At 39.3% G+C, this 17,174-nt stretch overlaps 1 protein-coding gene across 6 annotated transcripts in view; it reads right to left on the bottom strand.

Annotated features, from left to right (window-relative positions):
- The window catches only part of LOC122355829 (transforming growth factor beta-1-induced transcript 1 protein-like), a 48,062-nt gene that overhangs the window by 6,146 nt on the left and 24,742 nt on the right, over window positions 1-17,174 (bottom strand). For 5 of the 6 annotated variants that reach the window (XM_043254387.1, XM_043254390.1, XM_043254391.1 and 2 more), the window contains 6 exons: window positions 14,329-14,465; window positions 13,332-13,404; window positions 13,063-13,147; window positions 12,534-12,719; window positions 10,874-11,047; window positions 8,609-8,690 (listed from right to left, as the gene is read on the bottom strand). In XM_043254387.1, the coding sequence (XP_043110322.1) occupies window positions 8,609-8,690; window positions 10,874-11,047; window positions 12,534-12,719; window positions 13,063-13,147; window positions 13,332-13,404; window positions 14,329-14,465 (737 nt within the window). The remainder of the gene's footprint in view (window positions 1-8,608; window positions 8,691-10,873; window positions 11,048-12,533; window positions 12,720-13,062; window positions 13,148-13,331; window positions 13,405-14,328; window positions 14,466-17,174) is intronic. The other variant, XM_043254389.1, reaches the window with a different exon arrangement.

Below are 17,174 nucleotides of genomic sequence, written 5' to 3'. Positions count from 1 at the left end.
TACCTCCTGTAACGCCTAACCAGCAGAGGGAGCCCTCACTGGAGTACTAGTAGTACTCCTCTCCCTCTTCTGCCTTCTACTGTCATTTCCTGTTTAGGACTTTATAACCAGAAGCCCTTCTCAGACTCATTGCGAAGTATTGCCAGTTTTACATGCCTTACTAAATATGTTCTCTCTTGCTATTCTGATTACCTGCCACATGTGTGATCTTTGCCTGTTTTCTCATGCACCGACTTAAGTCTCTGCCCTACTGTTTCGTTTGCCTGATTGGACTCACGACCTGGTATACACCAATTGACTGTTTCTTGACTACTGCCTTTGGATTTACTCTAGAACCTGTTAACCTCTCTGACTGCCTTTGTGTTGCCGACTCTCTGCCTATCTTTACGCATATGATTATTGCCCTTGTGTTCAATAAACAACCGCATATGAATTCTACTCCGGCTCCTGCCTCCTCCTTACACCTGCATAGTCCCTTTTAAAACAAAGTGAAAAGTGGAGGTGGCCAGTTTAATTAGATGAAGTTATGTGCACTTGAATTTGCCATCGCATCAGGCCTATAATTTTTATTGCTCAATATTGTCTATAGGCTATTTTAGTCATTTTAATTACATAGGTTGATATATAATAATGTATATATAATAATATATTATCTAATATGATTATATTATTATATCTTAATATATTATTATTTATGTTAATTAATTACATAGTAGCACAGTATTAAACATTTGTTTTATACTGTTTTATATTTGTGCATTGTTTGTTTAAAGTTAGCCTAGCCTTGTGTTTCCCTTGTCATAGATTCTTTGGTTTTGACGCTGCCTATCTTTGATTCTTTGAGTGTTTGCTGCCTGACCCGACCCATATGACATTTTTTGGATTGTGTTGTTGGCTTGCCTCTTATACTCCTGTTTGCTGTGTTTCGACGTCTGCCTGCTTTGGCCATCATCCAGTAAAAGCCTGCAAATGGATCAGCACGCCTCTGACCCCTCAATCATGAAATATGGGTTGCACTTTACTTTACAGTATGCGTACTTCCCTGGTACATAAATGGTAAAAATCTTGTACCTACAGGCAAATGAGTGGTAACAAGATATTTAACTGAAGTGTATATAGGTACAATATATTTATTGTGTACACTGTAAAATAAAGTTTAAATTAAATAAATTATCATCGTCAATGCAGGCCTGTTTTGTTTATATAAACTGTTGTGAATGGTGGCCTGAATAAAAAAGCCTTGAACAGAAAACAAGAAAAATATATAGTTGATAACTAGACAATCATGTCATTACTCTAGATACTTTTTGTGTACAGCAACATAATAAAGTGAAATAATATGTTCTTTATCCATATAAAAACTGTTATTTGCATGGGTATAATTGTAAAGCAAAATGTATTGGGAAGGTTGCTCTTTAGGCTTCTGGTTCTGTTTGTTCTAAAAGCTCATTATTTTAATGCTTCATTATTTTAAGTTTTACATTTACTGTTTGTAACGTTCCTGTTTGGTGAGTATGGCTTCTCTGACTCTTGTTGTTTGCACTTCCTGTCACATGTACAGTTTATCATGCGATAAGGGGTTCACAGACGCTGACAGAGAAGATTTTAAAACTAGAGACACGCATCCTAACTTTAACTGAGGATAGTAAGAATGTGAGGGCTGTAGATACGCCTTAGGGTGTGACTAGCTCAGCAAGTCCTGTACTTTGTTCAGTTCCAGCATTAGAGCCTGTGCAGCAGGGCAACTGGGTGACTGTAAGACGCAGGTCAAAACACCACACTTTATTAAAGAATTTGTTGATTTTCTGTCTGAGTTAGAACTGGCTGCAGATGAAGTCTTAATGGCTGGCGATTTTAATATCCGTGTTGATAATGAAAAAGATGCATTAGGATCAGCATTCATAGACATTCTGGACAATACTGGGGTTAGAAAAAAACATGCATGCCCAGTAGTGCAGAAAAACTTGATGTACAGAAACCATGTACTCTCTTTTATAGCACTTTATATACATTTGCTCTTTACACTTAAGAAAGATAAAAGAACAGTTTGACTCTGTGGTATGAAGCACACTCGTAGCCTTAACACAGCAGCCTGGAAAATGGAATGCAGCAGGAAGAAAATTAAACTGGAAGTATTTCATTTAGCTTGGTGGGAAAGTATTTAAAGAAAAGCATTAAAACTGCTAGATCTGATTACTTTTTATCTCTTATAAAAGAAAACCAAAATAAATTCTGGTATGTATTCAATGTCAAATTAATTGACATGTAAAGCATCAACAGGTGCTATCATTCCCCAAGATCACAGCAGTAATGAACTTTATGAACTACTTCCAAGATCGTAAAATTGAAGGTAAAATTGTAACCATGAAGCCATCAGTTACAAAATCGCATCAGATACTATACATCTATAATATTATCTAGTATCAAAATCTCTTTAAATGAACTGATCAGAACAATGAATGCAATGTCTTAAAATCCTGTAAAAGCAAACAATATTAAATGAAAACAGTTTGCAGTGTTGTTACAAACACCTGCATTAAAAAAATTACTGGCATTGTTCATTGGTCAGACATAAACTAATAAAAACCCGCCCAGCCCCACCCTGCCCGCAGCTCTGCTCTCTCAAATCTGCATTTACAAATGCACAAGATAGTTTTGCAACAGGAATATCGCAAAAGTCAAAGCACCAGGAATTGATGTTTAGGTTGAATAGTATGGAAATCAGTGGCACAACTCAAGAGCTTGCTAATTTGAATGTGAGAATTCGTCATATTAATATTTGTTTTTGTACTAAATGTACTAAATCATCCACATTAAGCATATTTTGTCTTTAAGCCTTATGTATAAAAACACTCCAGCAAATTAACAGAACATAATTATAAGAACATATTAAGTTGAATGCATGTGAAACTAATTAGACTGCCGTTAGTTCGCTCACTAAAACTCGGCGGTGAGTTAGTACTCGTTAGCCGATTCACTTTCGCTCCCACCCGCGTTTTCGCGCCTATTATTGGCTTCTTTCCACTCCTGTTCATTTGTTCCTTGCGCTCGTTCGCTCCGTTTTCACAAGCTCGTCAAAACAAGAGTGGTAAGTGAATCCTCCATAACTTACGGTGAGTAAATGGCTTCTCCTTGCATCGTCACTTGCACCGCCTGCCACATGTATAGCTTATCCTTCTCTGTTAGTGATCAGGGATTCACGTGTGATAAATGCAGGGAAATAGCTAGGCTGACAGAGAAGGTTTTAGAATTAGAGACACCCATCCAAACTTTAATTGAGGACAGTAAGAATGCGAGGTCTTTAGATACTGCTTTGGATGCGACTAGTACAGTGAATCATGTACATTGTTCGGTTCCAGCTTTACAGCCCATGCAGCAGGGCAATTGGGTGACCGTGAGGCAGGCTAGTCGTGGGTCAAAACACTGCTCTTCCGTTCCGATTAGAACATCAAACAGGTTTTCCCCACTCAGTGACCCACTGAGAAACCTGATCAAAGTGCTCTAGTAATTGGCGATTCTATTGTACGGAACGTGAAAATAGAGACACCAGCAAACAATAAAACTTGGCTCGCTGAATATTAGATCACTTTGCACAAAAGCACTTTATATATATGATTTGATCAAAGATCAGAACCTAGATTTGCTTTGTTTGACAGAAACCTGGCTAAAACCAGATGAATATATTACTCTAAATGAATCTACCCCCCAAAATTATTGCTATAAAAATTAGCCGCGTTTAAAAGGTAAAGGGGGAGATGTTGCTAAAATTTATAACAACATTCTTAGTACTTCTCAGAGGGCAGGCTTTAAGTATAATTCATTTGAAGTTTTGGTACTGCATATAACATTATCCACAGAATCATGTGCTATTGATAAATCCTCTGTCATGTTTGTACTGGCTACTGTATACAGGCCACCAGGGCACAGCACAGATTTCATTAAAGAATTAACTGATTTTCTAACTGAGTTAGTACTGGCCGCAGATAAAGTCTTAATTGTTGGTGATTTTAATATCCATGTTGATAATGAAAAAGACGCATTAGGATCAGCTTTCTTAGACATTCTGAACTCTGTTGGGGTTAGACAACACGTCTCTGGACCTACTCATTGTCTAAATCATACTCTAGATCTAATACTGTCACATAGAATGGATGTTAATATGGTTGAAGTTCTGCAGCAAAGTGATGACATTTCAGATCACTATCTAGTCTTGTGTGAACTCTGTATAGTTAAACCTGTAAACTCTTATTAAACCTTATTACAAGTATGGTAGAACCATTACTTCCACCACAAAAGAAAGCTTTCTATGTCATCTTCCTGACTTATCTCAATTCCTTAGCACATCCAATACGACGCAAAAACTTCATGATATAACAGAAATTATGCACTCTCTTTTTTCTAGCACTTTAGATACAGTTCTCCTTTGCACTTAAAAAAGATGAAAGAAAACAATCTGACTCCATGGTATAATGACAACACACGCACCCTAAAGAGAGCAGCCCAGAAAATGGAGTGCAGGTGGAGAAAAACTAAATTAGAAGTATTTCGTACTGCCTGGCGGGAGAGTATCCTGTCATACAGAAAAGCATTAAAAATTGCAAGATCTGATTATTTTTCATCTCTTTTAGAAGAAAACAAACACAACCCCCGGTATTTATTCAGTACAGTAACTAAATTAACAAAAAATTAAACGTCAACAGGTGCTAATATTCCCCAAGAGTATAGCAGCAATGACTTCATGAATTTCTTTACTTCTAAGATTGATACCATCAGAGATAAAATTGTACCTATGCAGCCGTCAACTACAGTTTCACATCAGATAGTGAGCTTTAGATCCCCTGAAGAAAAATTATACTCTTTATCTATTATAGGAGAAGAAGACTTGTACAAACTTGTTAAATCATCTAAACCAGCAACATGTATGTTAGACCCTATTCCATCTAAACTACTAAAAGATTTGCTTCCAGAAGTCATGGATCCTATTTTGAACATTATTAATTCATCATTGTCATTAGGATATGTTCCCAAAACATTCAAACTCGCTGTAGTTAAGCCTCTTATTAAAAAAACCACATCTTGATCCCAAAGACTTAGTAAATTACAGACCAATCTCTAATCTCCCTTTTCTGTCAAAGATACTAGAAAAGGTAGTATCCTCACAACTGTATTCCTTTTTAGAAAAAAATGGTGTCTGCGAGGATTTCCAATCAGGTTTTAGACCGTACCATAGTACTGAGACTGCTCTCATTAGAGTTACTAATGACCTGCTTCTATCATCGGATCATGGTTTTATATCGTTATTAGTGCTATTAGATCTTAGCACAGCATTTGATATTTATCGATCACAACATTCTCTTGGATAGACTAGAAAACTATGTTGGCATTAGAGGAAGCGCATTAGCATGGTTTAAATCATATCTATCTGACTGCTATCAGTTTGTAGCACTAAATGAGGAGGTATCATATCACTCAAAAGTGAAATATGGAGTTCCTCAAGGCTCAGTGCTAGGACCGCTACTTTTTCAACCTATACATGTTACTTCTGGGAGACATTATCAGGAGACATGGTGTTAGCTTTCACTGCTATGCTGATGATACTCAGCTCTATATTTCAGCGCAGCCTGGTGTTACACACCAAATTGAGAATCTAACAGAATGCATAGTCGATATAAAAAACTGGATGATGAGTAACTTCTTAATGCTAAATTCTGAAAAAACAGAGGTGCTAATTGTTGGACCTAAAAACCCCACATATAATAATCCAGAACACAGTCTAACACTTGATGGCTGCTCTGTTAATTCTTCATCATCAGTTAGGAACCTAGGTGTGCTGTTTGACAGCAATCTTTCCTTCAAAAACCATGTTTCCAGCATCTGTAAAACTGCGTTTTTCCATCTTAAAAATATATCTAAATTACGACCTATGCTTTCAACCTCTAATGCAGAAATATTAATTCATGCGTTTATGACCTCTAGGTTAGATTATTGTAATGCTTTATTAGGTGGTTGTTCTGCACGCTTGATAAACAAACTTCAGCTAGTCCAAAACGCAGCAGCTAGAGTCCTTACTAGAACTAGGAAGTATGATAATATTAGCCCGGTTCTGTCAACACTACACTGGCTCCCTATCAAACATCGGATAGATTTTAAAATCTTATTAATTACCTATAAAGCCCTGAATGGTTTAGCTCCTCAATACTTGAGCGAGCTCTCATCACTTTATAGTCCTGCCCGTCCGCTGCGTTCTCAAAACTTTTGATAATACCCAGAATATCAAAATCAACTGCGGGCGGCAGATCATTTTCCTATCTAGCACATAAACTCTGGAACAATCTCCCTAACTCTGTTCGGGAAGCAGACACGCTCTGCCAGTTTAAATATAGATTAAAGACACATCTTTTTAACTTAGCCTACACATAACACACCAACATACTTTTTATTATTCAAATCCGTTAAAGGATTTTTAGGCTGCATTACTTAGATTTGCTGGAACTGGCAACACTACTCCTAAAATACAATGTACTTGTGACATTGTAAAAAGAATAGCATCTACGCTAATATTAGTCCTGTCTCTTTCTCAATCTGTTTTCACAGTTTGTATCCAGACTAGATGGTGAATCAGCACCCAAAGATTATGTTCATCAGAGACCAGAAAACCTAGACAGAGCCCGTGGACAGATCACCAGATCCTGATGGAAGTCTGGAAGTTAAGTGCTGGGAGTCCAGTCAGAGGAGAACTGACCCCAACTGAGTCTGGTTTCTCTCAAGGTTTTTTTTTCTCCATTCTGTGTGGATGGGGTTTTGTTTCCTTGCCGCTGTCGCCTCTGGCTTGCTTTGTTGGGGACACTTAACTTCTAGTGATTATCGTTGAATTGATTACAGAGACCGTCTCTGCATTTAATAACAAATTGGTCATTATACATCCCTGTCATTATATTCTTCTACCTTATACTGTACAGTGCTTTAATGCAACCTGTGTTGTTAAAAGCGCTATATAAATAAAAATGATTGATTGATTGATTGACATACTTATGTGTCCTCACTAAACTTCTTTATTTTGGATGTCTTTCAAAGCCTGTAAAAAAAGCATGCCAGCAAATGTACACAAAACATGTAGAGGAACAATAATTTAGCAGCAGCTGCTCTCCGCATTTGAAAAAGGAGAAACACAAGAAACTGGAGTGCCCATAAACTTCATCACTGGGTACTCCACCCCATTCTGTCTGTGTTTCTCTGTTCACTTCAAGGATCCTTATGATCATCCAGGGCCACAGCACAAGAAGGCCACCAGTGCCACCAACCCTGAGCCACAGCCACAACAAAAGATGGCCACCAACATAGAGCTTTCCCAGAGGAGCCTCTACCCACCGCAAAGCCATTCAGATATTGTTGAGATACTGCACCTTTAGACATTGTCTGCCGATCGACTGACCTCTGCTTGTGTACTAGACTATTCTTGTGCTTCTCCTTCCCCATACCTGTTTGCTGTGTCTCAACCATGCCTGTATTTCCGATAATGTCTGCTAATAAAAAATTGCACATGGGTCCGCTTATTTCAGTCCCATTCATTACAGACAGCTTGGTGAATATTAACTAGCTTGGTGTCATTAACTATAAACAATATAGTAAGTATGCAAAAACTGTAATCTTTTAAATGGCATTACTTTTTAAATCTTAATTTCATGGTATTGAGCTCTGGAGACAGATAACTTGAATTAGACACACACACAATAAAGGGGCTTCTAAGCAAAATACTCCCTGATATGCACAACAGTATATTATATATTTAACTACACATTTAACTATCATGTGCTAATTACTCATTGTGTAAGTATTTTGAATAACTATGAAATGGTTTGAACGGCCATAGCCATGTTCAGTATGCATGAGTTTTAATCTTTTTGCTTGAAACGTTAGACAGTGTTCTAGGTTATTACATGTGGGGTGTGACGAAAAGTCAGAGACTTTCGGATCCATCTGCAAGCTCTTTATTAAGAATCTTTTAACAGGCAAGTAGTCAACTATAGCTTCAGTGATTTAGGAGACAGAGGCAGAATCATAAACAGTACCAGGCTAGGGTCAAGGCAGGCAGTGAGTGATTGAGTTCGAGAAATCCAGGCAAGAGGTCAAGAGGCAGGCAGCAAACAATCAGAGAAATGAAAGACAATCCAAAATCAACACAGGGAATATACAGTAGGATATAAATGCTCAGAATTACCAGCCAGGGAAAGGATAAGACTTTACAGTAACACAGTACACATAATGGGTAATGTAGTTTGTTAGAGTGCAATTTCATAAAGATGTCCTGTTTAATAAATCTGACCCTTAGGCTACTATTCTTCTTGAATTTGAAAATCTTGAAAGATAGATAAAAGAAAAATAATCTAACAAAACACACACACACCCACACAAACTATTAAAACAACTGATAATGAATCATTCAATTGTTTGAATTATTAATTTGCTTATTTTTTAAATCCATTAATAAATTATCTTGAATAACTATTATGTATTTATCCACATGATAACTGATTGATTTATCTGGATTATTCATTGCTCAGTTGTTCTCAAATATGGCCAGAAATCAGACTTGTTCATTAGCACATACCTTCATCTCCAAATGTTGAGCTGCATTTCACGCAGCTAAAGCATTCTGGATGCCAGTTTTTATCCAGCGCAGTCACCATTTTCTGAAGAGGAACAAAATAAGTTAATATAATACAGTACAATAATATAAGATTAATATGCAGTATAAAGCTATGGGAGTTGATATTGGGTTATTGGGTATATAGAGAAAATTTTGGGAAAAAATTCCTTAACTATTCAATGAGAAAAGAGAAAGTCTGTAATCATTTTCTATTATTATGCTGAAGAACTAAGGCATGCTTTGCCATTTTAAACACAATGTGGGGGTTATAAACGTTAGTTCACATTAAAGTCAGCTGATCCTCTGTCTCTCTTATACAAATCACTTGAAAAACACTGATATATATTGTCTGGACTGGATCATAATTCTGTGATGCCCCCAGTTATGTGTCTTGGGAAATATAATAGACCCCTTGTTTTTTAAATGTTAAGCTCATTTTGGCTCTAAAAAATTTGAAAACATGCATTATGGAAAATAATAAAAGACCACTAAAAATATATATATATCCCATCCTTAAGGAACAGCTGAATCACTAACACTTTTTTCAAAATCTGCTTTAAATCTGATAGTTTGTGTTGATTTACATACATACTACATGCTATGTTGAAAATGTTGTAAGGAATTTCCCTTATTATAAACTTGAATACTGCAGGGATGAGTGAAAACTATGTGATGTACACACAATCCCTCACAGAAATTCTGGACATGATTAAATTATTGTAAAATATTGTAAAAGGGATTTTTGTGAATAAAATTCCATTATTATTGTTATTTTTTTTGTTTTATTTTATTTACAACATAATTTTTGTGGAGTCTGTTCTCTGTACATTGCTTAATACATCTGACATTATTTGAAAGATACCAATTCTTCTAATTGGTGGCCCTGGTGGCCTTCATGTGTGAGATCAAGTGCTTTGTGCTGCAGAGCACACTATTCTCAAGGACAGTAAGCTCCTTTTTTACATTGTGAAATGATTTCAAATCAGACAGATTGCACCCTGTTGTGAAATGATCAAAAAGTCTGTGTCATTGATCAGTGAGCTTTTGCAATCTTTACTTCTTACAGTGTCGTGGCTTTGGGGACTGCATTAGTGGCAATAAAGTTGACATGCATTTCTGTGTCAGTGTCCTGCATTAGGACTTGTGGAGTTGCTGTGGATGATGAGATATATAGTCAGTCAGATTTGTCTCCCCTGCTTTATAAATTATTTATTATTATTTTTTATATTTGTAAGGCTGAAGTCTGAAAGCCCATCTCTCAATTTGTGCATGCGGTTTAGATTTTGGGTTTGTAGGTTTGTGGTCTGAGATTATGTTGAATTCAGCACCAGAAAGGATTTAGATAAAAGTAGCAAGGGTCTCTCTTTCTGTCTGAGAGTACCTCTGTTGAACTGCCTGCATTTCATAAGCAATAAGTGTCATCTGTGGTTTTGTCATGCTGTGCCAAGATGGCACGAAGGCCAACTGGACTGGTTTCTCTTTCAGGATCGAAGTAGCTCATCGCAGGAGCTTTGATCAGCCTTTCTTTAATGGTTGCCATTGCATCTACTTGCTTTTTACTCCACAACCATTCAGACTATTATATGCCAATAATCAGCAATATACTTTATAAAAAATAAAATTATGAAGAAAAAGTCACTTGTGTCAACACATATTGAATAGGTGTTGACACAAGTGACTTTTTCTTCATTGATACAACATGACATGAGTTACCAGAAAAAAACTGCATAAAGATCTTATTGCTTGAAGACATTAGGAAAACAGTTCATGGAAATGAATCAGATTTTGCATCACTACTACTCATCACCCCATGGTAGAGAGTGGCGGAATGAGCAGTGCTCGTTAGCATTTAAAGCAACATGCAATGGTTTACTGTGAATGGAGCTGTTTTTGTCCAGGTAAAAAGGGTGTTGTTTTATAAAGTATGCTACACACTTTTCATGAAGACCCTAAAGAATCATACCAACTTGTAGAATAAATTGGCATCTGATATCTCCTTTAAATAAAAGTTACAATAATAAAATGGAAGGAAGAATCGGGGTTGAGAGGAAACTGGGCTACTTAAAAGTTGCATAAGTGGTTTATAAATGCTTGCTCTAGTGTTGTGATTTGTCAAATTGAATGAACTTGCTCCTCTAGAACTTCTGTTTGTTCATGTCATAAAATATTAATTCAGCTTCAGTACAACTGTGATTTTCTGAATGGGATACATAAATGTATACCTACATTGAGTATGGGCTTGTTGCATTGTGCGCAGTGAGGCGAGTACAGGGTGAAGTAGTCAGGCTCGCAGTATGGTCGGCCATCTTTCTCAAAGAAATTACAATTGCCAAGCTCACACTCACACTCAGAGCAAACAAAGTGCTCTGGATGCCAAACCCGTCCCAGAGCTGTTACAACCTAAGAGACAGGGGAACAAGATTCATTTTTAAAGTTAAGATCACTTTTCAAACCAGAGTTCTTTATTTTAAAAATTGAATTAAACGCACAAAGCACAGTAGTGACCATCAGCTATTTAGGTTCTCATTCATTTTCTCCATAGTCATTAAAAAGGTTTAAATTATGTAATTTAAATTTTTTGTTATGTTGTATTACAAGCAGTTTGTGCATATATAAAATCGGTAAAGTTCCAAAGACTGAAGTCCCAAAGCCAAAGAGATACTCTTTATAAAGAAAACTTGACCACAATCCTGTGGTTTGTAAAAATCGTTGAAAAGGAGAGGAAGAGGGGAAAAACAGTTAAGTACCTTATGTGGAAAAAGATGTTTTTTAACCTTAAACTGGGTAAACATAAACATATTACACCATATACTATTTATATTATATAGACTTTGGGTGGCCGTGGTGCATTTTAAAAGTAACTTAAAAACGCATATAACTCTGTAATTTTTCCCAAGACTTCATTTTCAAAGTGCCCAAAAAACATATGAAAGGGTTAAAAGGGTCATGAACTGAATAACATAATAGGTCATAAAAGTGATATATGTAGTATATTATACTCATTGTACTATGGAAACATCCTGTAAGTTTCAGAACAGCTTATATTAAAGGCAGTCTGCCAAAACAACAGCTTTTGGAATGTGCCACTCTATGATGTAATGGCATTGGTACATTTCACCTCCACAGTAGAAAAATTATATTACTGCCTGTTTAGTCCCATCCATTGATTTGTGCATGTAGCGTTTATTAGAGAATACGTAGGTCTACGCAAGAAGGCTTGAGGTTTAGGTTCATTGCCAAACAAACCCAAGTCATCACAGCTGCCAGGTCATAATACTGATTTCTTGCAAGAAATAACATCAAAAGTGCAAAAAGTTAATCATAAATACACATTTACATACAAGCTGACCACTAAATGCAACTTTTAGACACTATCTTTATTTTTTATCTCAACTGTCAGTATGGAGAGCACATGACTGCGGGATATTAAAGGCAGTGAAGGCATCTATGCTGCCTTCAAAATTCAATCAGAAGGTGGTATCTCTGGAGACAGGAAGTGAAATAGAATTTGGACATGCCTTGAATGTCTTCCTGTCCTGAAGGTAGCATTTTAGAGTATTTGGATGCAGTCGGTATTTGCATTGCCTTCCTTCTGATCTCATTGTTAGGAAAGCTTGAATAAACATTATTTTTAACAGAGTTCCGGAACACATCAGTAAGAACTTTCTCGTTCACCTTGTTTTTTTACAAACAAGGCACAGGATTTTTTTCAAGATTGATTTTGTTTTGAAACTCTTGCTAACTTTTGCTATGTTTATGTCTATCATCTACTTTAAATACTACTTTCAATATGAAAACCACAGAAAACATGAAAAAATCATGTTTATTGATTACTAATTACACTACGGGTTACAAATTAAATTCAGGATTTATTAAAGAATTTTACCTGTCCTACAACTGGTTTCTGACAGGCAGAGCAGTTTCCCTTAGAAGATGTAGGCACTCCCTGCCTGCTTAGATCTGATTGAAGAAGACCCAACATGCTGTCCAGTGAGCCACCAGAGGATGCAGGGGGTGGGGAAGCAGCTTGTTGTGGTGAAGGTGCTACAGGACTCACAGGTGCTGCTGGCTGCTACAAAAAAAAAACAGCTCCATAAAAAATACAAATATTTATAAATTAAAAGTGAAATGTCCATAAACGCAAAGAAGTTAAACTATCAGTAAGCCAATCGTTGGTACTACTATCACAATGTTTAAAACTACCTTTTAAAACTTTAGTGTTTTAAAACACTTTAGAACATAATGCACTGTGTGTTCCTGCCAAGTTTGAAATTGTAAACTACTGGACAACACAAAGATTTTTCCTGCGTTTAGGAAAGCAGGTTGAAATACAGTTTTGCATTTAAATAGGGTGACACTAGTGGTGCAAACATTACAAACTTCCATAACTGCATAAAAGTATGTATCAGACATACTGAGCTTTGGACTCTGAAGTCTGATAGAGATGCCATTAGTTTGTCCAGCTCTAAAGTCGCAGATGTAGCTGAAGGTTTTGCTGAGCTATAAACAAAAAAAAGACACAAACACACACAAAACACTTTATTACTCTCTGACAGTCATAAATACAATATATAAATTATACACCTTCATAAACTATCATTTAATATTTGTAAGTCTGTTTTTTATCTATTACATATCCACCATTACCACAAACACATGGTATATATACAATCAGTGCACTAACCCAGTAGAGGATGGACCAGACTTTGAAGACTTCTCATCTTTTTTGGTACTGGGAAATTGAGCCAAAATCTCATCTAACAAAGACAAAGGAAGAATAAATTTATCAGAGGAATTCTTTTAAAAAAAATAAACTCATGAACCGTGCCTCTGTGGGTCTCTCTGACAGCCACTGGAGGGAACCGTTTTTAGAATACTAACTCTCAGAACTACATTTACTATAATGCTCTCACCCAGCCCTGATTATCTGCCCAGGTGTACCCTGTTAGAACCACTATTAAAGCGGCAACCGAAATCTCTGACTTTGCAAAGACTTTCTGAGCATTTTTTCCACTATCGTTGTGTTCCTGTTCCTTGTTTATCTTGATTGTTCGCTGCCTGCCTGTTGACCCTTTGCCTGTGTACCCCGACTGATTCTGTCAGCCTGCCTCAAACCTCCGCCTGACTCTGTTTACAATTCTGTCTCTGCTTGTTACAACCCTGTACTGTTAACGACCTTCTGCCTGTCTGATTATTCCTATTAAAGAGCATGCAAATGGATCCGACCGTCCCTGACTCCTCATTACAACTGCTCGCTACATACTGCTCTCTATATACCAGATACTGCCTACTATTGTAAATGGTTAGTTTTTATACATTTCACTGATATGTTCTTTACTTTTGGCAGACAGAAATATCACTCAAAAGTGCTAACATTTTGCATGACATACACTATTGCATGCACTATGCTTTAGTTGTATTTGGCACATTTTTGCAAATTTCAACAGGTAATGTTGATATTTTGATATTCAAAATCATTTGTATACTGTGATTAGTATAAATACTGCATGCATTTTTTTTGTTATTGTTGTTGATTTTAAATAGCATGTATTGCATTCATTAGTACCAGACTGCATAGGTTTACAATAGACAAAGGCAGATTTATGACTGAGCTGATGACTGCCAGGGTTTTACAGGGTGCCATTCTGTCTAAAACAGGTTTCTAAAAACTCATCAATCACCTGTGATGTTGAACTGTGTGGCATTAAGCTCCTGTAGTAAGTGATCAAGCTCACTCAGCCCTCCTCCCAAAACTGAGGATGAGGAGAAAGCAGGAGGAACATCTGCCATACGTGGGAAGCGTGGTTTACATACAGTACTGAGAAAAAAGGATACAAAACAATCACTATAGACTTAAGACTTAGTTCTAAATGAAAATTATTCTCTTATTTTAATTGAAATGCACATTTCTATTGTACAGTTGTTTGTTTGTTTGTTTGCTTGTTTTTTCTCATTTAGGATCAAAAACATCCATACAAAAGTTTCAACACGCTGATGGTTTTGGCATGTCCAAAAAGTTAAAGTTAAATTTTTGCGTTCGTACTGTTCCCGGGTCAATTTGACCCACTTATTTTTATGTTCTAGGGCAAACTAATAAGATTTCTTGTTTATATTATATGTTGTTATTTTAGTTTTTCACTATGAAGAAAAAAAACGTCTGAAGAAGAAGGGAACGGAGACGTCACGTCGGATGACCGACGAATTGGGATCTCGCCTCGAGAGACCAATCTACTTCGAGTGTATCTAAACAAGCCAATTGAAGATTGGCATGCGCTAATCGCATCCAGCTGCCGCTGATCACAGCGCGTGTATAAATAAGCAGCGGGTGCAGCGCATATTCAGGTTTTCGCTGAGGAGCCGAGCTAGTGACCCGGCCCCTTCAGCAGAGGTGCAGCACCGTGGCGGCGGGGCGTGGCGTCTCCGTTCCCTTCTTCAGGGAACGAGGGTTACATACGTAACCGAGACGTTCCCTTTCAGTCGGTCACTCCGAGTCACGTCGGATGACCGACGAATTGGGATCCCTACCAAAACGCCATGGACGCTGCCTCTTCCAGTGTCCTGTGGGAGCCCACAAGCCCCCTCAGTCTATCGGCGTGAGGCCGGGCTCAACCACAAGAAGCCAGCTACTTTTGTAACACTACCCATTCGTAAGACTGGAACACTGGGAAACGTCCCACGTTCTAGTGAACAGGGGCGTCGCGGAAGTCCAGCCTTCCGTAGGAGGTCTCGGAACGAATACGCATATGGACAGTATTTCAGTTTGCATATGGAAAATTGGAGGTGATTGAACCCTCTTAGACGGGGCAGAAGGTCTGCCGGGAAACACGGGCTCTAAGGCTATGCCGTGGAAATACACACATAAAGTCCTCTTGGGGTACTTTACATGGCTCCCAGCCCTCACCGGTTCTCACGGATTCATCGAGAGGGCCTGGCGCCGATGCTCCGCAACATCTGGCTGCCGAGGGGAATGGAGGAGCTCGACAGGGTCTACTGTATGGACGCTCTGGAGCGGTTAACAAGCCGACCCGAAACCGGGCCTCTCAGTGCTTCTACCAGTTTGAGGTGAGAACACAGGAGGATACCGGTTCCACACGTAGGCTATAGAATCTAGCAATCGTGTTGGGGTCGCCCAGCCCGCAGCTCTACAATCTGTCAGCGAGGTGCCACGAGCCACCGCCCAGGACGATGCAACACTTGCTGAGTGTGCCCGCAACCTGAAGGGGGGGCAGGGCATACCCTGTGCTTGGTACGCTAGGGTAATGGCGTCCACTATCCAGTGAGCCATCCTCTGCTTGGAGGCGGCACTCCCCTTCTGCCGGCCTCTGTGACAAACGAGAGCTGGACTGAGGTCCTGAAGCTTTGTGTCCGGTCAACGTAGCATCGGAGTGCTCGGACGGGACAAGCAACGTCAGGGCTGGGTCTGCCTCCTCCAGGGCAGCGCTGAAGGTTCACCACCTGGTCTCTGAAGGGGGTAGTGGGAACCTTGGGCACGTAGCCGGGCCGTGGCCTCAGTGGTACCTGGGAATCCGCGAGCCCAAACTGTAGGCACGAATCGTCGACCGAAAAAGCCTGCAGGTCCCCTACCCTCTTGATGGAGGCCAATGCGAGCAGGAGCAATGTCTTCATAGATAAAAGAACTTTAGCACAACTGCTGGCAAGGGTTCAACGGAGCCTACTGCAGTGCTGTCAGCACTACAGACAGGTCCCAAGAGGGTACTGTTGGGAGCCGTGGAGGATTCAACCTCCTGGCTTCCCTCAGGAACCTGATAATCCGGCCATGCTTACCCACAGACCTCCCATCTATGGGGTCATGATTTGCAGCGATTGCAGCCACGTAGACTTTAAGGGTGGAGGAGACAGCCTTCGCTCCAACCCTTGCTGCAAGAAGATAAGCACGACTGATAGGGCAATTCCGGGTCTTCACCTGAGAAGAACACCACTCGACGAACAGGCTCTACTTCAAGGCATAGGCCTGTCTCGTGGACGGCACTCTAGCCGAAGAAATGGTGTCGACTACCTCTTGAGGTAGGTCACCTAGAGCCTCCGCATCCCATCCAGGGACCAGACATGGAGTTTCCAGAGGTCTAGACGCGGGTGCCAAGGGGTGCCCCATCTCTGAGTCAGAAGATCCTTCCTCAGAGGATCGGCCAAGGAGGGGCTGTCGCGAGGAGCACAAGTTCTGGGAACCAAGTCTTCACCAGTAGGGTGCTACTAGCAAGACCTGCTCCAGTCCTCCCTGACCTTGCACAGTGTCTGTGCAAGAAGGCTCACTGGGGAAATACATACTTGCAAAGGCCCCGCAGCCAGCTGTGTGCCAGTGGGCAATGGGAAGTCTCTGGAGAGGCAAACAGGTCTACCTGAGTGGCTCGGAAACGTTCCCAATCAGCTGAACCGCCGGGGATGGAGTCTCCATTCTCCGGGTAGTGCAGCTCGCGACAGCTCGTCGGCTGCCTGGTTGCACACTCCTGGAATGTGAATGGCGAGAAGCGACCTCAGAACTTCCGACTCCATAGGAGGAGGAGGTGGT

Source organism: Puntigrus tetrazona, chromosome 12 (genome assembly GCF_018831695.1).
Source record: "Puntigrus tetrazona isolate hp1 chromosome 12, ASM1883169v1, whole genome shotgun sequence".
NCBI lineage: Eukaryota > Metazoa > Chordata > Actinopteri > Cypriniformes > Cyprinidae > Puntigrus > Puntigrus tetrazona.
This window is presented reverse-complemented; position numbering and strand designations above follow the sequence as displayed.